Raw genomic sequence first — 23,868 nt, forward strand, 5'->3', positions numbered from 1 at the left:
TATTAGAGTCCCTGTCTTCCTCTACTTGCATAGCTGGGTTGATGATGGCATGGGGAAATAAATCAGTTACACTGGTCAAAAAGTAGTCAGCAAAGTCCTGAACTAGTATTCACAACCTCAGGAAACAGGATTCTATAAATCTGACTTGCTTTTCATATCAGTTTTTATAAGATACTCTGTGAAATAGATCCAAATACATACACATTCCCATGGGCAAACACGTGTTTCTTCATATACACAGGGGTAAGATAAAGTGGGGCAGTGTACCCCTTAGAAAGTCTCTGTCTTACCAAGTCAGAAATCTGTTCAGTTCATTCGCTTACTTAGACCGCTGGCCTTGCAAATACAATACCTAAAATATTGACATTGTACAATGGTGTGTCTCAGCTAAACTGCTGATGGGTTGGGCATCATGAAAACAGAACCTGCAGAAATCGGTACCTAGAGACTTCCATGTTGATAGCTAAAGAGTCAACAGAACCCTGAGGTTAAATAGGTGATTCATTTTTACAAAACAGATTTCTTAGTTTTCATGATTTTTAGAAATATGCCCTTTTACTCCCCTCTTGGTTCCCACATGTCATAGTTCTGATGAGAAGAGTATTTGCTGAGGAATAGGGATGTGCATTCAGGAAGAGAGAAAGCACTCTGCACAGGGCCACAAAGGACCACTGGGAGGAGATGAGACCCAGGTTGGATGGGGCTCCAGCTCAGCCACAAATTAATGGTTCTAATTATTTAATATTCCTGGGCCTTAGTTATCTTACTTATAACACAGAGTTGATGCTCCCTAACGTTTCTTTCTAAGTACTAACATTCTAAAATGTTTAAAAATTTAAAGAACTCTACAGGGGAAACAAAAGGCAAATTAGACCATATTCAATTTGGATCACATCATTTCCTTGTTTAAAATGTTTTAACAGTTCCCTGATGCCTAATGCAATAGTTTCTAAACATTTTGACTGTGCATGTCACTAAGAAAAAAGTCTTCAGATGGACTCCCAACATGGCTATTTATTACTTATAAACTGTATATAATATACTACTGAACTTATAAATTATATGTGTGCATGTCAAGAAGCATACCTAAAAATAGAATTTAAATAAAATGAAATAAAAATGAAGATAAATAAAAATACCAACATTTCTCTCCATACCCAGTAGACCATCTTGCTTGACATCACCTGGCGTGTAAGACCTCATTTAGAGGTTAACACATGGGGTGAAGTTTAAGTTCCTCAGCTGGAATAGAAGAAGGGCATTATGATTTTTTGGTCCCTGCCTACTTCTCTGTTTCCTCCCTCCCTATTCCCTGCCTCAAACTCAGTGTTCCAGCACTTTCTTCCCACACCATATTGCTCAGCACTGAACTGTATTCATGCTGTCACTTCTGTCAGCATCCCCTTCACTCAACTCTTTATCTGGAGAACACCTCCTCATTGAAGGTGGCACTCCAGGTTGCTTACCTAGTGCCCTTCCTCCTCTTCTTTTTAAATAACACAACTCTCATTTTATTGGAAGCTGAAATGTGACTGGCAAAAAAAATGGATCTTTTCCCAGATTCCCTTGCAGGTAGTGGTATGTAATACAGTTCTGGCCATTGACATGTAGGCATAAGAGACTGAGTGAGGTTTCAGAGTTAACACTGGAACAGAAGCAAAGTCCATACTTTTGCCCTTTATCCTTATCCTTCTTCCTGGAACATGGATTTGATACTGGAAGCAAAACAAGACCATGAGAGCAGGTCTTGTGGTGAGAAGGGTTTCATGTGCAGAAAAACGAAAGATGTCCACTGAGGTCAGAGATCAATGGAAACAGTGGTGCCAGAAGGAGGGGAGACCATAATAGGGTTTTTGATTTTTACCCTAAAAGCATTGGGTGGACTTGGGAAGGTTTATGCTGGGAGGTCACCGGATTAGATTAGATTTTCATTATAAAAAAGTTCATGCTGGCTGTAGTGTTCAGGATGGATTGAAAAAGGCAAGTCTCCATTCAACGACAAGTGTTAGAAGCCTGTTGAATAATCCAGGTGTGAGATTATGGGAACGCATGCTTGTTAGCACTTTGAGGTGGAAAGAGTTCATGAATTATAGAGGTATTTGAAGCATAAGACTGACAGCACTTGGTAACTGATTAGATACAGCATATAGAAGAAGGTGGTGTCAAGGACTTGTAGAACAGACTATTGCTATTCATTAAGATTCCTAAAACAAAAGAACAACCCTTTCCTTTGTGCTTACAACCAGATGCTGAGTGCTGCTGGAGAAAATCACACCACAGTGCAGATTTATAATAAATTCATGACGACCCCTAACAGAGTTCTGTGTATCATTTGATATCCTCCAAGTCTTCTCTAATCATCTTTTCCCCATCCTCTGTACTTCTATTTTAAACCTTTTCCACATTCTGACTCTCTCACTTGGCTACCACCCTGTCAGAAGATCATCTCACTTTTTACTTCACAAAGAAAACAGAAGCCACATGAAGGGAAATCCCTTAACTTCCCCCTTCCGAGTACATGCTGCTCCTCAGATCTGAACCATTTTTGTCTTCTTCCTACCTATTAAAATAGAAAGTCTATATTCCAAGGCTAATCCTGCCTGCCTTCTCTGGACCTACAGTACTGATTCTCCCTTCTCTCTGGGTATCAGCAACCTGTCACTCACTACTAGAATCTTCTTCTCAGCAATCAGACATGCTCAAGCAAATCTCCATCTTCCAACAATCAACCAACCAAACAGCGAAACACTCTACCTATTTCCAACCATCTTCCTCCCCTAGTGACCACCCCATCTCTCTCTCCCCCCACACTCCGACCAAATTTCTTGAGTTATCTAAACTTTCTGGCTTCATTCTCTCAGCTATGATTCTAAGTCCTGACATCTGTCTTGGCTTGAACCCAGCTATATGACCTTGGGTGATTAACTTCTTTATGCCTCATTTTGATTTTCTGTAAAAAATGGGAATGAGGTGAGATGACTACACATCTCATCAGGTTGTTGTAATGTAACAGTCCACATTAAGCACTTGGCACAGCCTCTGTGCTCAGTGTTAGCTGTGGCTACTATATAACTTTATCTTCTGCCTCACTATTATAAGCAAGTGACTTTTACTAAGGTCCCTGAGTCACTATATCAAATGAACAATATCCAGTTCTTATCTCCCTTCCTTTTTCAGCATCTTTGGAGGTTGTTCCCTCCCCTTCCAAAATCTCCTCATTATCTCCCTGCCCTTCACAGGTACATCCTTAGCCTCCTTTGCAGGCGCATCTTCCTCTACCTAGCCTCTAAATTACTAAAATTTCTCTTCTCCCTCTAGAGTCTCTCACATATCTATGGCTTCAAATATCATCTACACTGATGACTTCCAAATCTCTATTTCTAGCCTTTTTTCCCAGCATAGATCCAAATGCCTACTCTACATTTTTATTTAGATATCTCAAATGCACAAACTCATTATCTTGCCTTGTTTTATTTAATTCTCCTCTGAAACATATTGTATCTGTATCTCTAATGCTTATTTATTCATTCATTTACCAAATTATCTATTGAGTACCTACTATGTTCCAGACATATTTCTACATGCTATGTTATAAATTATTTCAGGCAGCTTATAACTAGTAGGCAAATATAAAATGAGGTAAGTGGGATCAAATATTAAATAAACCAAACATGGGAACAAAATAAGTTGAGGTGAGGTTATAGCTTTATACCAATGGCTTATAAATCTACTATAGATGAGTCTTCAATATTCTGTCAATTCCCAAGCAGCCAAAGGGGTGAGGGATATCTTGCAGTTACTCTACATGATACCCACGAGAGACAGAGAAAATAAAAGTAATTACTCAGAACAACTAAGAAAAACTAAAACTTATCTGGACATTAGGATAAGACAAGATTGTTCCCACGAGGCCTGCATTAAGAGGTCTCTGTGTGGGGTCATCCAGATTACCAGAGACAGGTATCACTTTCCCCATCTGGAAAGTGGTTGAACTCAGTGGCCTTCGGAGGTTAAGTAACTTGTTTGACACCAGTCACAAAGGTAGTAAATGGCAGGGCCAGGATTCAAACTCATGTATATCTGGCTCCAAAACTCATGTAATTTCTATTACTCCAAAGTGCATTTTAAAAATAAATACTGCCCCCCCACTCCATGCCCAGCACTGAGTCAAAAATAGATCTCTACATACAATGTCGATAACAGAACAACATATGACATCGCAAAAGCTCTGGATTTTAAAGATCCCCTGGCAGTTTCTGTGCTTTCAATTTAAAGACACATGAATGGGGGAGGGAAGCAGAACATGAAGTATTAATAAACACCGTAAAATCATTACCTGGTCCCTTAAGTAGCCTCTGAAGTAAGGGCAGTGAGGGGAAAATTACAGTGGGTTTTATTTTTTTTCCCCTCATAATAGATTGTACATTTCAAGAGCTAAAAGGGTATGAAATTTTAACGGAATTTTTAATGTCTTTCTAGGTTTTATGATACCACAAAGAGATCATCTTTGTTCTCCTCACCACAAGAACAGATGGGTAGCAAGGGTGGTGGCTCCATGACTCACTACCTCCTCACGCCCGCAAAGACTGTCTAAGCAGCAGGCAAACTTCTGGGATCAATAGGGTTCACAGCAACGCAGTGTCTGCCAGCAAACCTTGGAGGAGGCCATTAGTCAACTGGTGACCTGCCACCCTGACCACTGCAGCCCTCTGATGCAGATTCTCAGAAAGGTTAGCTGGTGCTGGGAAACTTAAAAGGTCATGGGTATCTCGGAGTCAAAACTCCACAGAACCAGAGCGAAGAGTACTGCAGAGGAGCTACAAAGTCAGAGGTAAGGGCCACAATGGAGGCCAAAGTCACCACCTGCTAGCTGTGTGACCAAGAAAAGCTAAGCAGAAGAGCTACGATGTGTCACATGCAATAGAGAAGGCCAACCATTGGGAATGGCTGCCTTTCAAGAACACTGAAATAAATGACCTCTAAATGGATGACAATAATGGCATGAGGTCAGACGTCCAACTGAGATCCAGAAGCAAGTCCCAAGTCAATAACTTTCACAAAGCAAGGAAAAATAAATCCAAAACTGAATTGTGAATTTTAATGTGATTAAGACACATGAAGTTTTGCAGGGTGTCATACTGTTCACTTATTCTTCTAGAATTTCAGAGGAGCCGAGATGGTTCCAATTTACTGGACAGCCACATCTTCAGCCCTCTTCTCCCTGTGCTTTTTCAAAGACAGAGAGGGAGGAAGGAACCTCTGAGGCAGCACTTATCTTCTGTCATCTTGAATAATCTCAAGTCAGCATTGAGGAGGGGGATGTCAGACAACTCTCAATTAAAATCTAGATCTATAATTTACTAATATTTTGACCTTGGGCAGGCAATTTGATGTGACAACCCAAAACTGTTCAACTGCTTCTTAAATTCACTGGCTTTAAATTATGTTTTCCATCTGGAGCATGATGTCAGTACCTTTCATAAATGTGAGGCCCAGAATGAAACATGTGACTTCAGGTATCACTGGACTAGAACTGGGACTCTTATTGAACTTGGTCTGAGAACTGCAGCTGTATCAGCAAAGCCCAGGCCAGGAGACTGCAGCTTCATGGACAGATGTGCAGGATCTAGAGCAGACCTGTCTCTGGCTCCATTACTTACTGTGGGACCTTGAGCAATTTACTTAAACTCTCCTTGCCTTAATTTCCTCATCAGTAAAACGAATATAGTAGTACCTGTCTAGACTGGTTAAAGGCATTAAACAAGTTAATATCTATAAAGCACCTAGGCAAGACTGATTAATTTTGGATAGGGACGAGTGCTAAGAATAAAATACAACAGGGAAATGGAATACTGCTGGAGTAGAAGAAGGGACTGTTTGGGTGGTAAGGGGAAGCTCTTCTCTGATGACACTGAAGCTGAGATCTGAACAAAGAGAAAGAGATAGCCCATGTGAATATTTTGAGAAGGGCCATGCCAGACAGAGGGCAGAGTTAACGCGAAAGCTACATAAACTGGAAATGTCTGAGGGACAAAAAGAAGGTTATTGTGGTTGGATGATGACTACGTGGGGGCATGGTAAGCAATAAAAGTCAGAGAGAGATCACGCAAGACTTTGTTGAATATGGCAAGGAGTTATTTTTTTTTTCCCAACTGCAATGGGAAGCCACTGGAGGAATTTAAGCCGGAGAGTAACATGATCTGATTTACATTTTTAAAATATCACTCTGGCTGCTGTGTGGAGAATGGATTATCAGAGGGAAGGACAGAAACAGGGAGACCATTTATGAGGCTAGCACACAAATCCAGCAAGAAATAAAACTATTTTTAACTACGATACTAATAGTGAAGAGGGGCAGGAATGCCTCATTCAGGGTCCACTTTGGAGCAAAGCAGAAAGGACTTGTTGATAGGTTAAATGTAAGGTATAAGAGGAAGAAGAGAAGCATCAAGAATGACTTCTAGGTTTGGGTCCTGAATGACAGGGAGAATTGTGACACCTTCTACTGAGATGGAAAAGACCAAAGCTCATCAATTCTGGCTTCCCCAGGTGCAAAACTGAAATAAAACCTATTTTACAAGTTTGGTGGAAGAAAAAAATATGATAGTGCATGAAAAGAAATACTCTTCTAAGTTGTAAAGCACTGTAGGAACATTAACCATTATTAATTAACTAGTTATTATTACCAACATATCCTGTATTTTTTTAATTTGCCTGTAGATATGCACCCCTCTTTTCATGGAAAAAAGCTAAAGACCACCAGTCATGTGGACCTGACGAATTCAGGAAAACCCTTAATTCCAATTAAGATGACTCTCAAGGAAGGCTTGTGATTATGAAATGTGATTATAATTTAGAAGCAGAAATCTAATTAGTTTTATTGTATCTTGGTTGGAAAAAGGTTGTGTGAATCCAAGGATGAAGCTCAGAAAAAAAAAAAAAATCCCAAACCTAGAAGTTGGCAATAATTACCCGGGATTATTCAAGGGGTTATGGTCTTTGGCAGATAACCTACCACCTAGAGAGAAATCTGAATTCAGAGGAATGGACAATCATTATGGTAGTAAGAACTATCATTTTCTGAAGATTTACTATATGCTAAGAGCTTTACCTGCATTATTACCTTTAATCCTCATGATATACTTATTAATCTTCATAATCTACTAACTGAGGCTGAGAAAGATCAAGTAACTCACCCAAAGTTACATAAGCAGAAATTTCATTACAGATGACAGTCAGAATTGAAGTCAAGTCCATGTGACCCTGTTGACCAATCTCTTAACTATTAACAAGGCAACCATCAACATATTGCTTATTTATTCTAGTTTATCTACATCAGTCACTTAAGGGTTTGATCAGTGTGTTCCTAGATCCAAATGTCTCTGACTTGGGCAAAGTCCAGTTCCTACATTTGCATGACTGAAGATTGGACAATGGACTGGGTGAATTCACCTACATAAATCTTTCTTTCCTTGACATTCTTCTAGTGGTTAGCCTCCTTCAAATGTCAGTATCCAGATTGGCTAAATGTCCTCACATTGCTGAAAAACTCAAACAGGAGAAGTGGCAGGGAGGAACAGAACCACCACAGGACCAGGGGTCAGAAGACCTGGTTTCTGGTCTCATTTCTGTCATTAAAATGCTGCAGCACCAAGGAAATTCACCTCACATCCCTGAGCCTCAGTGTTTTATCTATAAAATGAGTGCATTACAGCAAAATCTCTATGATCCCTTTCAGCTCTGACAATCACTGATTCTCCAGCAGTAGGAAGAGAAGTTGGGGGTGACCTCACTTTTGGGGGACTTCCAATTATCTTTCAGATGCCATATTGAAAGGAGGAACAGTTCCAGAGCAAAACCTCTGAAAGCTATTACCTTGTATCACCATGATGTGGTCAACACTACTCTTTTGCCCTTCTGGCTCTTTAGGGCTATTCCTGGAAGGGCCAGCAGCTGAAAACAGTACTTCTGGGAATCTAAGGAGTGGGAACACAGCGTTGGAACAGAGTGATGCAGGAGTGAATACTCCTGTCCTCCAGGTGCCAAGGTGTACTTACAAATGGTAAGAACTAACATTTCTACCGGCTTCATAAACCACACTGCCCTGTGACATCTGATATCACATTCCAGCTTCACAAAAAACCTTTATGGAAGGGAGGGTAGCTAAGGCGCAATGTATGTGATTTTAAAAAAGAAATGGGCTTACCCCACCACCAACCCCCACCCCCCCACACACACAGCTTCATAGGAGCCACAAACATTCTAAAATGACTCCTAATGCCCTCAAGTTTTATTTATTGCATTGGCAGGAGTAGTAATTAGAGCCATCTCTTGAAAGGAATGGAGTGAATCTTGCCATGTTGAGTCTCTAATCGGTGGCCCCATCTTTGAGGAAAGTTAGAAGTTCCATTAGAAACTAGCCTCCCATCCACTCTCCTATCTTGCCCACCACCACTCCTCTCCACCTTGCTTCAGGTCCACTATGCTCCATCCACACCCAACAGTTCACACATATCCTACACTCTTCCATGCCTCCATGTCTGTGCCTGCACTGTTTCTTCTGCCTTGGAAGACATTTCCCCTCTCTTCTGGTAAACTACTACTCAAATTTTCCAGACACATAAAACGCCATCTCATGAGAAAATTTCCTTGATACCACCACCAGTGCCAGTGACTGCCTGCTCTGCTTCTCCATGGCACCTTGGATGTCTGTAGACTTACTGAAAAACCTTGAGATTACTCATTCATTTACCCGCCCCTACCCCTAGTAGACATGAGGTCCCCAAAGGGATGATGAATTCACTTTTGTGTCCCTAGTACTTAGCCCAGCAACTGGCACACAGGAGACACTCAGGGAGTGTGGCTGGATGGATGCATGACTGGAAGGATGGCTAACTGGCATGGAGACCTCCAAGTCATTCTTTATCAGGCAGAAATTCGATACTAAACAGTAAAATAAGGCATCAATACTCAGAGGATAGGTACTTGCCTTCAGATAGGTACTTTCTGAAGATTTACTGTATGCTAAGAGCTTTACCTGCATTATTACCTTTAATCCTCATGATACACTTATTAATCTTCATAATCTACTAACTGAGGCTGAGAAAGATCAAGTAACTCACCCAAAGACCTAGTTCTGTTACTTAGACAGGAATGAGAAGGATGATAAGAGGATAAGGTAAGATCAAAAGCTCAGGGTGACAGGCAAAGGCAAATCTCAGTCCAGAGTACCCACAGGGATGGCCCCTATATTACTCCATTTTCGCACTGCTATAAAGAAATACCTGAGACTGTGTAATATATGAAGAAAAGAGGTTTAATTGACTCACAGTTCCACATGGCTAGGGAGGCCTCAGGAAACTTACAACCACGGTGGAAGGAGAGGGGGAAGGAAGGCAGGAGATAGCAAGAACAAGCAAGGACAATGCCAAACATTTATCAAACAATCAGATCTCCTGAGAATTCCTTCACTATCAAGAGAAAAACACTGGGGAAACAGCCCCCAGAATCCAATCACCTTCCACCAGGTCTCTCCCTTGATATGTGTGGATTACAATTTGAGATGAGATTTGGGTGGGGATGCAGAGCCAAACCATATAAGCCTCCCTCAGGACAAGCGAGGTAATGGTGTGATGGGCCCCATTTAGCCTAGAAAAGGCTGGGATTACCTGTAGTTAAAGATTTCTCCAGAGCGCTCAATATAAATTAGAAAAATTGGCACTTATATCACATGATACAAAGATGAAGCAGCACTTCAGCAAAACTCTGTGAGGACAGAAATAACTGAATTATCTGGCTCATTCACATCAAAATGAAAAACAAGCCACACACTATAAAGAACGAAGAGATGAATCCTTGTAAACATGTCCAGTTTTACTGGAAAAATTCAGAATATTGAATATTAATTGCCCTAAACGGATTTTACAACATCCACAACTATGTATGCCATCACTGGATTCAGGCTTCCAGCACTGGACATAATGCATGTTGTTGCTAGAAACCTCTATGGTTTGTTTACAAAAGGGAATTTCCTCTTCTTTCCCCTAAAATGAAGTAGTATTTGTGAGAAAGCTCCCATTTCCTGCTTTAAAATCTCCCTTATTCCATCCATGGGAGAAGGAATCACCTAGCTGGATCCCTGAGACTTAAAAGATTGTATAATAGTATCCATGAGGCCATGTTAAATGGGAAATGGGGTCACAGGCCTGAAGTGGAGTCCATGAAGGCTTGGCATGTATCTCTGTGATGGTTTGAATGTCCCCTTCAAAAGTCATATTGATATAAAAAAAAGTTCAACATCACTGATCATTAGAGAAATGCAAATCAAAACCACAATGAGATACCATCTCACACTAGTCAGAATGGCTATTAAAAAGTCAAAAAATAACACATGCTTGTGAGGTTGTGAAGAAAAAGGAATGCTTAAACACTGTTGATACACTGTTGGTGGGAGTGTAAAATAGTTCAGTCATTGTGGAAGACAGTGTGGTGATTCCTCAAAGACTTAAAGACGGAAATACTATCTGACCCAGAAATCTCATTACTGGGTATACACCTAAAAGAATATAGATCATTCTACTATAAAGACACATGCACATGTATGTTCACTGCAGCACTATTCACAATAGCAAAGACATGGAATCAACCTAAATGCCCATCAGTGATAGACTGGATAAATAAAATGTGGTACATGTACACCATGAATTATTACACAGCCATAAAAAAAGAACAAGATCATGTCCTTTGCAAGGACATGGATGGAGCTGGAGGCCATCATCCTTGGCAAACTAACACAGGAACAGAAAACCACATATCGCATGTTCTCATTTTTAAGTGGGAGCTAAAGAATGAGAACACATGGAATAACACACACTGGGTTCTTCTGGAGGGTGGAGGGCAAAAGGTGGGAGGAGGAAGAGGATCAGGAAAAATAACTAATGGGTACTAGGCTTAATACCTGGGTGATGAAATAATCTGTACAACAAACCCCCATTACACAAGTTTACCTATGTAACAAAACTGCACTTATACCTTTGAACTTAAAAGTTAAAAAAAAAATGAACAAAAGCTCAGCACATTAAAACAAAAAGTCGTGTTAAAATTTCATTGCCATTGGGACAGTATTAAGAGGCGAGACTTTTAAGATGTGATTAAGCCATGAGGGTTCTGCCCTCATGAATGTATTAATGCCATTGTCTTAGGAGGCACTTCTGATAAAAGAAAGCCCAGACCCCTCTCGCCCACTCTCATTCTTGTGTGTGCAGTCTCACACTCTTGCAGCCTTTGCCATGGGATGATGCAGCAAGAAGGCCCTTACCAGATTCCCAGAAGTTATTGGCACCCTTGGACACTGCAGCCTCCAGAACCCTGAGCTGAATTAAACTCTGCTGATTATAAACCACACAACCTCAAGTATTCTGTTATAGCAGCAGAAAAGAACTAATACTTTCTTGAGCCACCCTGTACTCAGGCCTGTGGACTCTGAGTTCATAAATCAAGCTGATCAAGTGCAGCTTGCTTCAGGCAAGTATAGGTGGCTTCTTTTCTCTTTGTCTCAACTTATTGGCCAGCCAATGGGTGGATAAGTCAGTATTGCGCAGGTTCCAAAGTCTAGCCAGATTCCAACAACAGGTAGAAGATCCCTGAACTTTGATTCAGTGTGACCAAAGACAATACTGCACTCTTGCCTCAGGTGGCTCTGTTCAGGTGGCGTATCAACTTGATCGTGTTGGATAAGCTTTTTGATGTGCTGCTGGATTCAGTTTGCCAGTATTTTATTGAGGATTTTTGCACTTTTATGTCAACAGCATATACCTATCATTAGTTCATTGGTTAAGACTCTTTTTTTTTTTTTTTTTTTTTTTTTTTTAAGACAGAGTCTTGCTCTGTTGAGCAGACTGGAGTTCAGTGGTGTGATCTCGGCTCACTGCAAGCTCTGCCTCCCAGGTTCACACCATTCTCCTGCCTCAGCCTCCCGAGTAACTGGGAATACAGGTGACTGTCACCACACCTGGCTAATTTTTTGCATTTTTAATACAGATGGGGTTTCACCATGTTAGCCAGGATGGTCTCAATCTCCTGACCTCATGATCAACCTGCCTTGGCCTCCCAAAGTGCTGGGATTACAGGTGTGAGCCACCATGCCCAGCCAAGGTTCTTTACTTAAAATTTTTTTTTAATTATACTTTAAGTTCTAGGGTACCTGTGCACAATGTGCAGGTTTATTACAAATGTATACATGTGCCACGTTGGTGTGCTGCACCCATTAACTCGTCATTTACATTAGGTATATCTCCTAATGCTCTCTCTCCCTGCTCACCCCACCCCATGATAGGCACCAGTGTGTGATGTTCCTCGCCCTGTGTCCAAGTGTTCTCATTATTCAATTTCCACCTATGAGTGAGAACATGCGGTGTTTGGTTTTCTGTCCTTGCGATAGTTTGCTGAGAATGATGGTTTCCAGTTTCATGTATATCCCTACAAAGGACATGAACTCATCCTTTTTTCATGGCTGCATAGTATTCCATGGTGTATCTGTGCCATATTTTCTTGATCCAGTCTATCAATGATGGACATCTGGGTTGGTTCCAAGTCTTTGCTATTGTGAATAGTGCCACAAGAAACATAACGTGTGCATGTGTCTTCACAGCAGCATGATTTAAATTCCTTTGGGTATATACCCAGCAATGGGATGGCTGGGTCAAATGGTATTTCTAGTTCTAGATCCTCAAGGAATTGCCACACTGTCTTCCACAATGGTTGAACTAGTTTACAGTCTCACCAACAGTGTAAAAGTGTTCCTATTGCTTCACATCCTCTCCAGGACCTGTTGTTTCCTGACTTTTTAAAGATGGCAGTTCTAACTGTTGTGAGATGGTATCTCATTGTGGTTTTGATTTGCATTTCTCTGATGACCAGGGATGATGAGCATTTTTTCATGTGTCTGTTGGCTGCATAAATGTCTTCTTTTCAGAAGGGTCTGTTCATATCCTCTGCCCACTTTTTGATGGGGTTGTTTGATTTTTTTCTTGTAAATTTTTTTAAGTTCCTTGTAAATTCTGGATATTACCCTTTGTTAGATGGGTAAATTGCAAAATGTTTCTCTCATTCTGTAGGTTGCCTGTTCACTCTGTTGGTAGTTTCTTTTGCTGTGCAGAAACCCTTTAGTTTAATGAGATCCCACTTGTCAATATTGGCTTTTGTTGCCATTGCTCTTGGTGTTTTAGACATGAAGTCCTTGCCCATGTCTATGTCCAGAATGGCATTGCCTAGGTTTTCTTCTAGGGTTTTTATGGTTTTAGGTCTAACATTTAAGTTAATTTTTGTATAAGGTATAAGGAAGGAATCCAGTTTCAACTTTCTACATATGGCTAGCCAGTTTTCCCAGCACCATTTATGAAATGGAGGATGCTTTCCCCATTTCTTGTTTTTGTCAGGTTTGTCAAAGATCAGATGGTTTTAGATGTGTGGTATTATTTCTGAGGGCTCTTTTCTGTTCCATTGGTCTATATCTCTGTTTTGGTACAAGTACCATGCTGTTTTGGGTACTGTGGCCTTGTATTATAGTTTGAAGTCAGGTAGCGTGATGTCTCCAGCTTTGTTCTTTTGGCTTAGGATTGTCCTGACAATGTGGGCTCTTTTGGTTCCATATTAATTTTAAAGTAGTTTTTAAATTAACTTTAAAGTACTTTTGTCCAATTATGTGAAGAAAGTCATTGGTGGCTTGACGGGGATGGCATCAAATCTATAAATTACCTTGGGCAGTATGGCCATTATCACAATATTGATTCTTCCTATCCATGAACATGGAATGTTCTTCCATTTGTTTGTGTCCTCTTTTATTTCATTGAGCAGTGGTTTGTAGTTCTCCTTAAAGAGGTACTTCACATCCCTTGTAAGTTGGATTCTTTGGTATTTCATTCTCTTTGTAGCAATTGTGAATGGGAGTTCACTCAAGATTTGGCTCTGTTTGTCTGTTATTGGTGTATAGGAATGCTTGTGACTTTTGCACATTGATTTTGTATCCTGAGACTTCACCGAAGTTGCTTATTAGCTAGGGAGATTTTGGTCTGAGACAATGGTGTTTTCTAAATATACAATCATGTCATCTGCAAACAGGGACAATGACTTCCTCTATTTCTAACTGAATACGCTTTATTTCTTTCTCTTGCCTGATTGCCCTGGCCAGAACTTCCAACACTATGTTTAAAACAAGTGGTGAAAGAGAGGATCCCTGTCTTGTGCCAGTTTTCAAAAGGAATGCTTCCAGATTTTGCCCATTCAGTATGATATTGGCTATGGGTTTGTCATACATAGTTCTTACTATTTTCAGATACATTCCATCAATACCTACTTTATTAAGATTTTAACATGAAGGGCTATTGAATTTTGTCAAAGGCCTTTTCTGCATCTGTTGAGATAATCAAGTGGTTTTTGTCTTTGGTTCTGTTTATGCAATGGATTATGTTTATTGATTTGCATATGTTGAACCAGCCTTGCATCCCAGGGATGAAGCCAACTTGATCGTAGTGGATAAGCTCTTTGATGTGCTGCTGGATTCGGTTTGCCAGAAATTTATTGAAGATTTTCACATTGATGTTCATCAGGGAGTATTGGTCTAAAATTCCCTCTTTTGTTGAGTTTCTGCCAGGCTTTGGTATCAGGATGATGATGTCCTCCTAAAATGAGTTAGGGAGGATTCCCTCTTTTTCTATTGATTGGAATAGTTTCAGAAGGAATGGTACCAGCTCCTCTTTGTACCTCTGGTAGAATTCAGCCGTGAATCCATCTGGTCCTGGACTGTTTTTGGTTGGTAGCCTATTCATTATTGTCTCAATTTCAGAGCCTGTTATTGGTATATTCAGGGATTCAACTTGAATGGCTTAGTCTTGGGAGGGTGTATGTGTCCAGGAATTTAGTCATCTCTTCTAGATTTTCTTGTTTATTTGCATAGAGGTGTTTCTAGTGTTCTCTGATGGTAGTTTGTATTTCTGTGGGATCAGTGGTGATATCCCCTTTATCATTTTTTAATGCGTCTATTTGATTCTTCTCTCTTTTGTTCTTTATTAGTCTTGCTAGCAGTCTATGAATTTTGTTGATCTTTTCAAAAAAATAGCCCCTGGATTCACTGATTTTTTTGAAGGGTTTTTTTGTGTCTCTATCTCCTTTAGTTCTGCTCTGATCTTAGTTATTTCTTGCCTTCTGCTAGCTTTTGAATGTGTTTGCTCTTGTTTCTCTAATTCTTTTAATTGTGATGTTAGGGTGTCAATTTTAGATCTTTCCTGCTTTCCCTTGTGGTCATTTAGTGCTATAAATTCCCCTCTACACACTGCTTTAAATGTGTCCCAGAGATTTTTGTACTTTGTGTCTTTATTCTTATTGGTTTCAAAGAACATCTTTATTTCTGCCTTCATTTCATTATGTACCCAGTAGTCATTCAGGAGCAGATTGTTCAGTTTCCATGTATTTGGGCAGTTTTTAGTGAGTTTCTTAATCCTGAGTGCTAGTTTGATTCCACTGTGGTCTGAGAGACAGTTTGTTGTGATTTCTGTTCTTTTATATTTGCTGAGGAGTATTTTACTTCCAACTACTTGCCCAATTTTGGAATAAGTGCAATGTGGTGCTGAGAAGAACGTGTATCCTGCTGATTTGGGGTGGAGAGTTCTGTAGATGTCTATTAGGTCTGCTTGGTGCTGAGCTGAATACAAGTCCTGGACATCTTGTTAAGCCTCTGTCTCGTTGATCTGTCTAATACTGACAGTGGGGTGTTAAAGTCTCCCATTATTATTGTGTGGGAGTCCAAATCTCTTTGGGTGCTCCTGTATTGGGTGCATATATATTTAGGATAGTTAATTCTTCCTGATGAATTGATCCCTTTGCCATTATGTAATGGCCTTCTTTGTCTGTTTTGATCTTTGTTGTTTTAAAGTCAGCTTTATCAGAGACTAGGACTACAACCCCTACTTTTTTTTTTGCTTTCCATTTGCTTGGTAGATCTTCCACCATCCCTTTATTTTGAGCCTATGTGTGTCTCTGCATGTGAGATGGGTCTCCGGAATACAGCACACTAATGGGTCTTGACTCTTTATCCAATGTGCCAGTCTGTGTCTTTTAATTGGCACATTTAGCCCATTTACATTTAAGGTTAATATTGTTAAGTGTGAATTTGATACTGTCATCATGATATTTGCTGGTTATTTTGCTCGTTAGTTGATGCAGTTTCTTCCTAGCATCGACAGTCTTTACATTTCGGCATGTTTTTGCAGTGGCTTGTACCAGTTGTTCCTTTCCATGTTTAGTGTTTCCTTCAGGAGCTCTTATAGGGTAGGCCTGGTGGTGACAAAATCTCTAAGCATTTGCTTGTCTGTAAAGGATTTTATTTCTCCTTCACTTGTGAAGCTTAGTTTGGCTAAATATGAAATTCTGGGTTGAAAATTCTTTTCTTTAACAATGTTGAATATTGGCCCCCACTCTCTTCTGGCTTGCAGACTTTCTGCTGAGAGGTCTGCTGTTAGTCTGATGGGCGTCCCTTTGTGGGTAACCCAACCTTTCTCTCTGGCTGCCCTTAACATTTTTTCCTTCATTTCAACCTTGGTGAATCTGTCAATTATGTGTCTTGGGGTTGCTCTTCTCGAGCAGTATCTTTGTGGTGTTCTCTGTATTTTCTGAATTTGAATGTTGGCCTGCCTTGCTAGGTTGGGGAAGTTCTCCTGTATAATATCCTGTAGAGTGTTTTCCAGCTTGTTTCCATTCTCCCTGTCACTTTCTGGTACACCAATCAAACGTAGATATGGTCTTTTCACATAGCCCCACATTTCTTGGAGGCTTTGTTTGTTTCTTTTTACTCTTTTTTCGCTAAACTTCTCTTCTCACTTTATTTCATTAATTTGATCTTCAATCACTGATACATTGTCTTCCACTTGATCAAACTGGCTATTGAAGCTTGTTCATGTGTCAGGTAGCTCTCATGCCATGGTTTTCAGCTCCATCAGGTCATGTAAGGTCTTCTCTACACGTTTATTCTAGTTAGCCATTTGACTAATCTTTTTTCAAGGTTTTAACTCCTTTGTGATGGGTTCAAATATCCTCCTTTAGCTCAGAGAAGTTTGTTATTACCGATCTTCTGAAGCCTACTTCTGTCAACTTGTCAAAGTCATTCTCTATCCAGTTTTGTTCCGTTGCTGGAGGGGAGCTGCATTCCTTTGGAGTGGGAGAGGCAGTCTGATTTTTAGAATTTTCAGCTTTTCTGCTCTGTTTTATCCCCATCTTTGTGGTTTTATCTACCTTTGGTCTTTGATGATGGTTATCTACAGATGGGGTGTTGGTGTGGACATCCTTTTTGTTGATGTTGATGCTATTCCTTTCTGTTTGTTAGTTTTCCTTCTAACAGTCAGGTTCCTCAGCTGCAGGTCTGTTGGAATTTGCTGGAGGTCCACTCCAGACCCTGTTTTTTGGGTATCACCAGTGGAGGCTGCAGAACAGCAAATACTGCAGAACAGCAAATACTGTAGAACAGCAAATACTGCTCCCTGATCCTTCCTCTGGAAGCTGCATCTCAGAGGGGCACCCGGCCGTATGAGGTGTCTGTCAGCCCCTACTGGGAAGTGTCTCTCATTTAGGCTACATGGGGGTCAAGGACCCACTTAAGGAGGCAGTCTGTCCAGTTCTCAGAGCTCAAACACCGTGCTGGGAGAACCACTGCTCTCTTCAGAGCTGTCAGACAGGGACATTTAATACTACAGAGGTTTCTGCTGCCTTTTATTCAGCTATGCCCTGCCCCCAGTGGTGGGGTCTACAGAGGCAGGCAGGCCTTGTTGAGCTAAGGTGGGCTCCACCCAGTTCAAGCTCTGCAGCCACTCTGTTTACCTACTTAAGCCTCAGCAATGGCAGACGCCCCTCCCTCGACCTCGCTGCCACCTCACAGTTCAATCTCGAAATGCTGCTCTAGCAGTGAGCAAGGCTCCATGGGCATGGGACCCACCAAGCCAGGAGCAGGATATAATCTACTGATGTGCCATTGGCCAAGAATGTTGGAAAAGCCCAGTATTTAGGTGGCAGTGTCCCGGTTTTCCAGGTATAGTCTGTCACGGCTTCCCTTGTGTAGGAAAGGGAAATCCCCCAACCCCATGTGCTTCCCAGGTCGAGGAAACCCATTTTAAAAGCAGCCTCCCTCCTCTCAAGAAACTGTCTCCTGCCCTTTACCTTCATTTCTGCCTCTCACTTACTAACTTCTTGGACTTGGAATTTACATTTATTCTTTGCCTGGCTTCCCTGGTCCCAAATAAAGGAATGATCTATAAGCTAATACACTGAATCCCTTCATATGACAAACCCTGTTAGTAATGCAAATAATCACTCTATAATTCAGCCATGTTGAACACATGAATTTTCATAAAGTGGGCTACCCCAATAGTAGAACAAGAGATTTTCTCACGAATTAAAAAGGCAATTGGGGCATGCTGAAATGGCACCTGGATAATCAATTAGAACAGGTGGGATGTTGCTTATCTTCCTAAGGGTCCTTTCTCCCTGCTGATCTCTTCCTTCCTGTGTGCTTTTGATAGATGCCTAGGATTAGATAGGTAACTTGGGAATTAGTCATGTGGAACTAAAGGTCAAAATTTATTGACACAGATCAGTTTGTTGGATGATTTTATTGAACACAGATCATTTTATCAGTAGGGCTATATAATCCCCTACCCAAAAACTGTGTTTCATTTTTCTCCATCAGTTCTGAATATTAAGTCAATTTGCACAGTTTCAACTGTAAAGAAATTTCTACTATATTCTTTCGATGCACAAAACTATTTTTCCTTACTTTGTATAATGTTCCCAAACCAAGCCATCCAAATACCTCCTTGAAAGAAGGCATTAGGTAGTAACATTTTAGCTTTAGAAACTTGCATGTAGTTACTTAAACCCTGTAAATTTTTTCTCCTGTCCTTGAAATACACCATATAAATGTTGCATTTGATCCTTAACTTACACTTCATAAATAATTCATTTTTAAAAAATTCCTCCATAAGACCATCAGTTGCTGAGGTGTTCAGTTTTCGGGGAAAGCATTTATTTACTGCATGGGCCCAGGAAGCCTGGTAAACACTTGGCTAAAAGCTCCACATGGAGCAAATTATGGTAATTGTATTAATGCTCAAATCCAGGATGCTCAATGCTCAAATCTGCTAAAAGGTTTTACACTATATTGTCCACATCTTGACGGGCAATGAGGCCATTGGAAATGTTTAACACTTCATAGGGAGGCTTTTGAGATTCATTTTTCATAGTTCCAAGAATTGCTAAAGAATGTCTAGAGGTAGCTTCCAGAGGAGTTTCTGAAAGTCACAACTGAGAATAAACAGCCTCTTAAATATCTTCTACTTTGGGTTCAGACTGAAACTACATGCTCAGGTCCCCAGAAGTGAAAATCAAAGGAAACATCACACAATTAATTTTGATAAATGGGTAAGTTTTAATTCACGTACAGCAATATTCTGCTTAATGATATGTCTCCTTAGGACATCCATTAAAAATCCATTAACTTAACAGGGAAAAAATCTAATAAAGTTACTCTGGAAATTTTCTGCTAGATTAACATTATGGACTTCTAATGAATATTTCTTGTAGATACTGCTCCATTAGCAGAGCTAATATACTAATTAAACATGTGTCATGTGTGAGGCAGGAAAGAGGAGCAGAAAAATATAACAGTAATCAGAAAATCAGAGTTGAAGTTGTACTCAACTGCCAAAGATAATGTTAAAATCAGTAAATATCATTAAAGATTTTTAAAGCAAAGAGTGCCAACCTCCTAGTACAAACCATCTCAATATTTTAAACAAAAAGTCACTGAAATATGAAAATATGCCATGCCCTGTGCCAGGACAGGAAATACAAAGGTAAATAAGTAAAAATCTTTATGTCAAAGAGCTCACAGTCTAGTGAGGAATCAAGATACATAAACAGGTAATCAATATATATGCTAATAAAGCTATTTTCAACATACCATGGGAATATTCAGCAAAAAACAACTAATTTTTTGGAGGGCATATACATTTTACAAATCACTTAAACCATTAGGTAACTGAAGCTGAAATTTGTGTCCCAGTAAAATATTAGTTCCTTCCAGGTCCTCCCAGTGGGAGAATTTCAATCCTGACTTACCATTTATTGATTCCATGCCTGGTTAGGCAAGGTTACTAATCTCTCTGATTCTCATCTGTAAACATGCAACAGTGCTTTTGTCAGTAGTTGTGAGAAATATATAAAACAAGGTACATACAAGCACAGAGAAATGTGCTTGGGGCATAGAAGATGTACTTTACTACCCACATAAAAGGCCTTTTTACCTGTTCACAGCCTTGCCTTGTCCCGTGAACCTAATTTATAAAATTATTTTCCTAATACTGACTGGAAGCAGTCCATACACAGCCCCTTCAGTATGCTATTCCCAAGATACTCCTTACAAATATCTTCCTCGGTCTAGCCCAACAAATTTCTCTCTCTTTCTCTCTCTCTCTTCTTTCCCCCCCCCCTTCAAGACAGAGTTCTGCTCTGCCTGTTGCCCAGGCTACGGTGCAGTAGCACCATCTCAGCTCACTGCAACCTCCTCTGCCTCCCAGGCTCAAGCAATCCTCCCACCTCAGCCTCCGGAGTAGCTGACACTATTGACACGTGCCACCACGCCAGGCTAACATTTGTATTTTTCTTGTAGAGATGAGGCTTTGCCATGTTGCCCAGACTGGTCCCGAACTCCTGGGCTCAAGCAATCTGCCTGCCTCAGCTCCCAAAGTGCTGGGATTACTGGTGTGAGCCACCACGCCTAGCGCAATTTCTGATTCTATATTTCAATGCAGATTTTCATAGCATGTATCTCCACTCAGTTCATATAAATGTTAAGGCAAGAGCCTAATAGTCATGGCCTACCCGTCATAATTAACTCATTTGTCTTGGAAAAAGTAAACTTCATTCCTGTGTTTTAATGCATACAAAAACAACAAACATACAAACCACAATAACAACAAACCCACCAAGATCCTCCAGTGCACATAATCACTCTACAGATGTTTTATTCTTTTACCTATTTTGCTGTAATTATCTGCAACAAAGTCTTCCAAACCAATCATTTTCCAGAAACTGTCATCCCAGCCTCTCTCTGCTGAGTATGTCCACTTACACACCAGGGAGCAGAGAGACCTAAGAAAACAGAAGAAATATAGAACTGATCATATGAGTGAGGCTTCCTTTATATTTTGCAAAATACCCATCCTGATATCTGCAGAGGTATTAAAGAAGTAGAATAAGCCAATGTAGATAATGACACATCCCTGCTTAGGTAAAAAGTCTTCACGGATACCTGTTCATTATGGATAGTACCTTCCTTCACTTTCAAAAGTCTCAGCCCTGGCTGGGCATGGTGGTGCACGCCTGTAATCCCAGCACTCTGGGAGGCCAAGGCAGGCAGAGCACTTGAGGTCAGAAGTTGGAGACCAGCCTGGCCAACATGGTGAAACCCCGTCTCTACTAAAAATATAAAATTAGTCAGGTGTGGTGGTGGGTGTCTCTAGTCCCAGCTACTTGGGAGGCTGAGGCAGGAGAATCGCTTGGACTCAGGAGGCAGAGGTTGCAGTGTACCAACATCGTGCCACTGCACTCAAGCCTGGGCAACAGAGTGAGACTCTGTCTCAAAAAAAAAAAAAATCTCAGTCCTTTCAGTCCTTTATTTGGATCCTGATTAAACAAACTGTATGTGAATATTTGTATTTACATCTATGTTTATAAGACATTTGTGAGATAATTAGAAATTACAACCTTGCTATTTGATAAAAATTTAATTATTATGAAATTTTAGATATGATCTTGGTAGTTGTGGTTATGTTAACAAAAGGCTCCTTATCATTTAGAGATACATATTGAAAATGTTTGCATAAGATGATATGGTCTCTGGAATGTGCTTTAAATAATATGAGAAGGACAAGTAAATGGCATGTGGCTAAGGGCAGGATTGGTCATGGGTGGTTGTTGGGACCTAGTGATGGGTTCATGGGTGTTAATTATACTACTCTCGCTACATGTTCAAAAGTTTCTATGATTAAAAAAAAAGTGTTTGATGTGTCTGGTGGAGATAATAAATGATACGATCATTCCAGTCTAAAGCAATATTTAGTAGGAGGAAGACTTGAATGCTGGATGCTTTCTTTTCCAGCTTCATTTCTCATTAATTCACCCTTAATATTCTATAGTCTAACAATAAAAGGTCACTTGCAGTTCTCTGAAGAAAGTCATGTTCTTATGCACTTAAGTGTCTTTGCCCTAACCCCATCTGTTGGGAAAACTCATCCCAGCTTCTTCACTATGATAATTCAAACTTTTACTTAAACCTAGGCTGAGATTCCCGTTCTGGGTTAGGTACTCCTCTTCTGATTTCCCAGAGCATGGATTATGTCTTCTACTACAGCGCTTATCATGCTGGGTAAGTAACTGCTTCTTTATGTTGCTCCCCTAGAGCCTTGTAATCTGTTCTCCATATTGTGCCAGGGCAAACTTTATATAATAAAATATTTTATATCAATCTCTGATTAAGATCCTTCAATTGCTACTCACTAACTTCAGGACAAAGTCCAATGCATAGCAGGGCTTAAAGAACCCTTTGTGATACGACTGTGCCCATATCCACAGTCACTCTGTTCTGGCCATCCCCACCCTTGCCTTCTCATACTGCAATACTGAATTATTTGGAGTTTGCTATAGTGAGCCTTCATTTCCCATTTCCCTGTGTAATGAACTCTTTTGCTTCATTCTTCCTGGAATAGTCATGCCCATTATGCATCTAACTCTTAGTTAGCCTTCATGACTCAGCTCAGATGGTCTTTTCTCAGGAAGACCCAATGAAGGGCAGACTGAGTGAAATGCTTCTTCTCTAAGTTCTAATTCAGACATATCCTTATCTTAATTTACCATAGTAACTGTCTTTGCCCATTCATTTCACCGTCTCTCCCACTAAACAAGCAACTCCATCAGCACAGAATCGGCCTTACTCTTCTCTGTATCACAAATACCTCATTCACATTCAGGATTATGACAAGCCACAATGAATACTGACTGAATGGAAACATTAAAGAATGAATGGGTTGTCCATTACATGGTAGGTAAATGGTAAACCTGAGAGTTCATGCAATTTTAAAGATAACCCAAAACCTATCTCATAAGGACAATAGTCTAGATGTATCTCACTCAGTCATTCACATAGACTCATGCGTTCACTCACTCACTGAACAAATGTTTAGTATTCAGTTACTATGATTCTGGCACTATGCTAGGATTCAGGAAACCAGTGGTATGCAAAATATCTAGTCCTTTGCTGTCATAGAAGCTGAAAGTTTAATTGGAGAGACAGAAATTGATCAAATAATCACAATTAAAATTATATACTAACAAATAGCCATAAATACTCTGAAGGAAGTAGAGGGAGAAATGAAAGCCTTTAGCGGAAGAACCTGACATAATCTGGTGGTGGACAGGGGGAGGAAATATCAAGGAGGGGTTCATGGAGGTGGTAACACTGAGTGAGGCTTAAATGTCTTTTGAAAGCCAACAAATGTCCCTTATCATTAATGATTTTTTAGATGTGGTAAAGATCGCAGAACACATTGAGCTATGCTAAGTGGCATAAATATACTGGAGAAATGCTAACACTTGTAGAAACATGCTAAATTATTCACCTTTTTAAAGCAACGTACACTATTAATAAGTAGAGAAGGCAGCCCACCTATGTAACATGTTCTGAAGAGTATACGATACGCTAACTCCTCCTGGCATGACATCTGAAATTCCAACTTTTGGGGAGGTATGATAGCTCCCTGGCAAGAGTAA

General features: G+C 40.3%; 1 protein-coding gene across 30 annotated transcripts in view; it reads right to left on the minus strand.

Moving 5' to 3' along the window:
• Positions 1-23,868, minus strand: part of FGGY (FGGY carbohydrate kinase domain containing) — a 486,889-nt gene that overhangs the window by 272,475 nt on the left and 190,546 nt on the right. For 27 of the 30 annotated variants that reach the window (XM_077988455.1, XM_077988468.1, XM_077988427.1 and 24 more), the window contains one exon: positions 21,077-21,192. The exons of the other annotated variants lie outside the window; for them this stretch is intronic. In XM_077988455.1, coding sequence (XP_077844581.1) covers positions 21,077-21,192 — 116 coding nt within the window. The remainder of the gene's footprint in view (positions 1-21,076; positions 21,193-23,868) is intronic. 30 annotated transcript variants of the gene reach the window in all.

This window comes from Macaca mulatta, chromosome 1 (assembly GCF_049350105.2).
Source record: "Macaca mulatta isolate MMU2019108-1 chromosome 1, T2T-MMU8v2.0, whole genome shotgun sequence".
NCBI classification, from domain to species: domain Eukaryota; kingdom Metazoa; phylum Chordata; class Mammalia; order Primates; family Cercopithecidae; genus Macaca; species Macaca mulatta.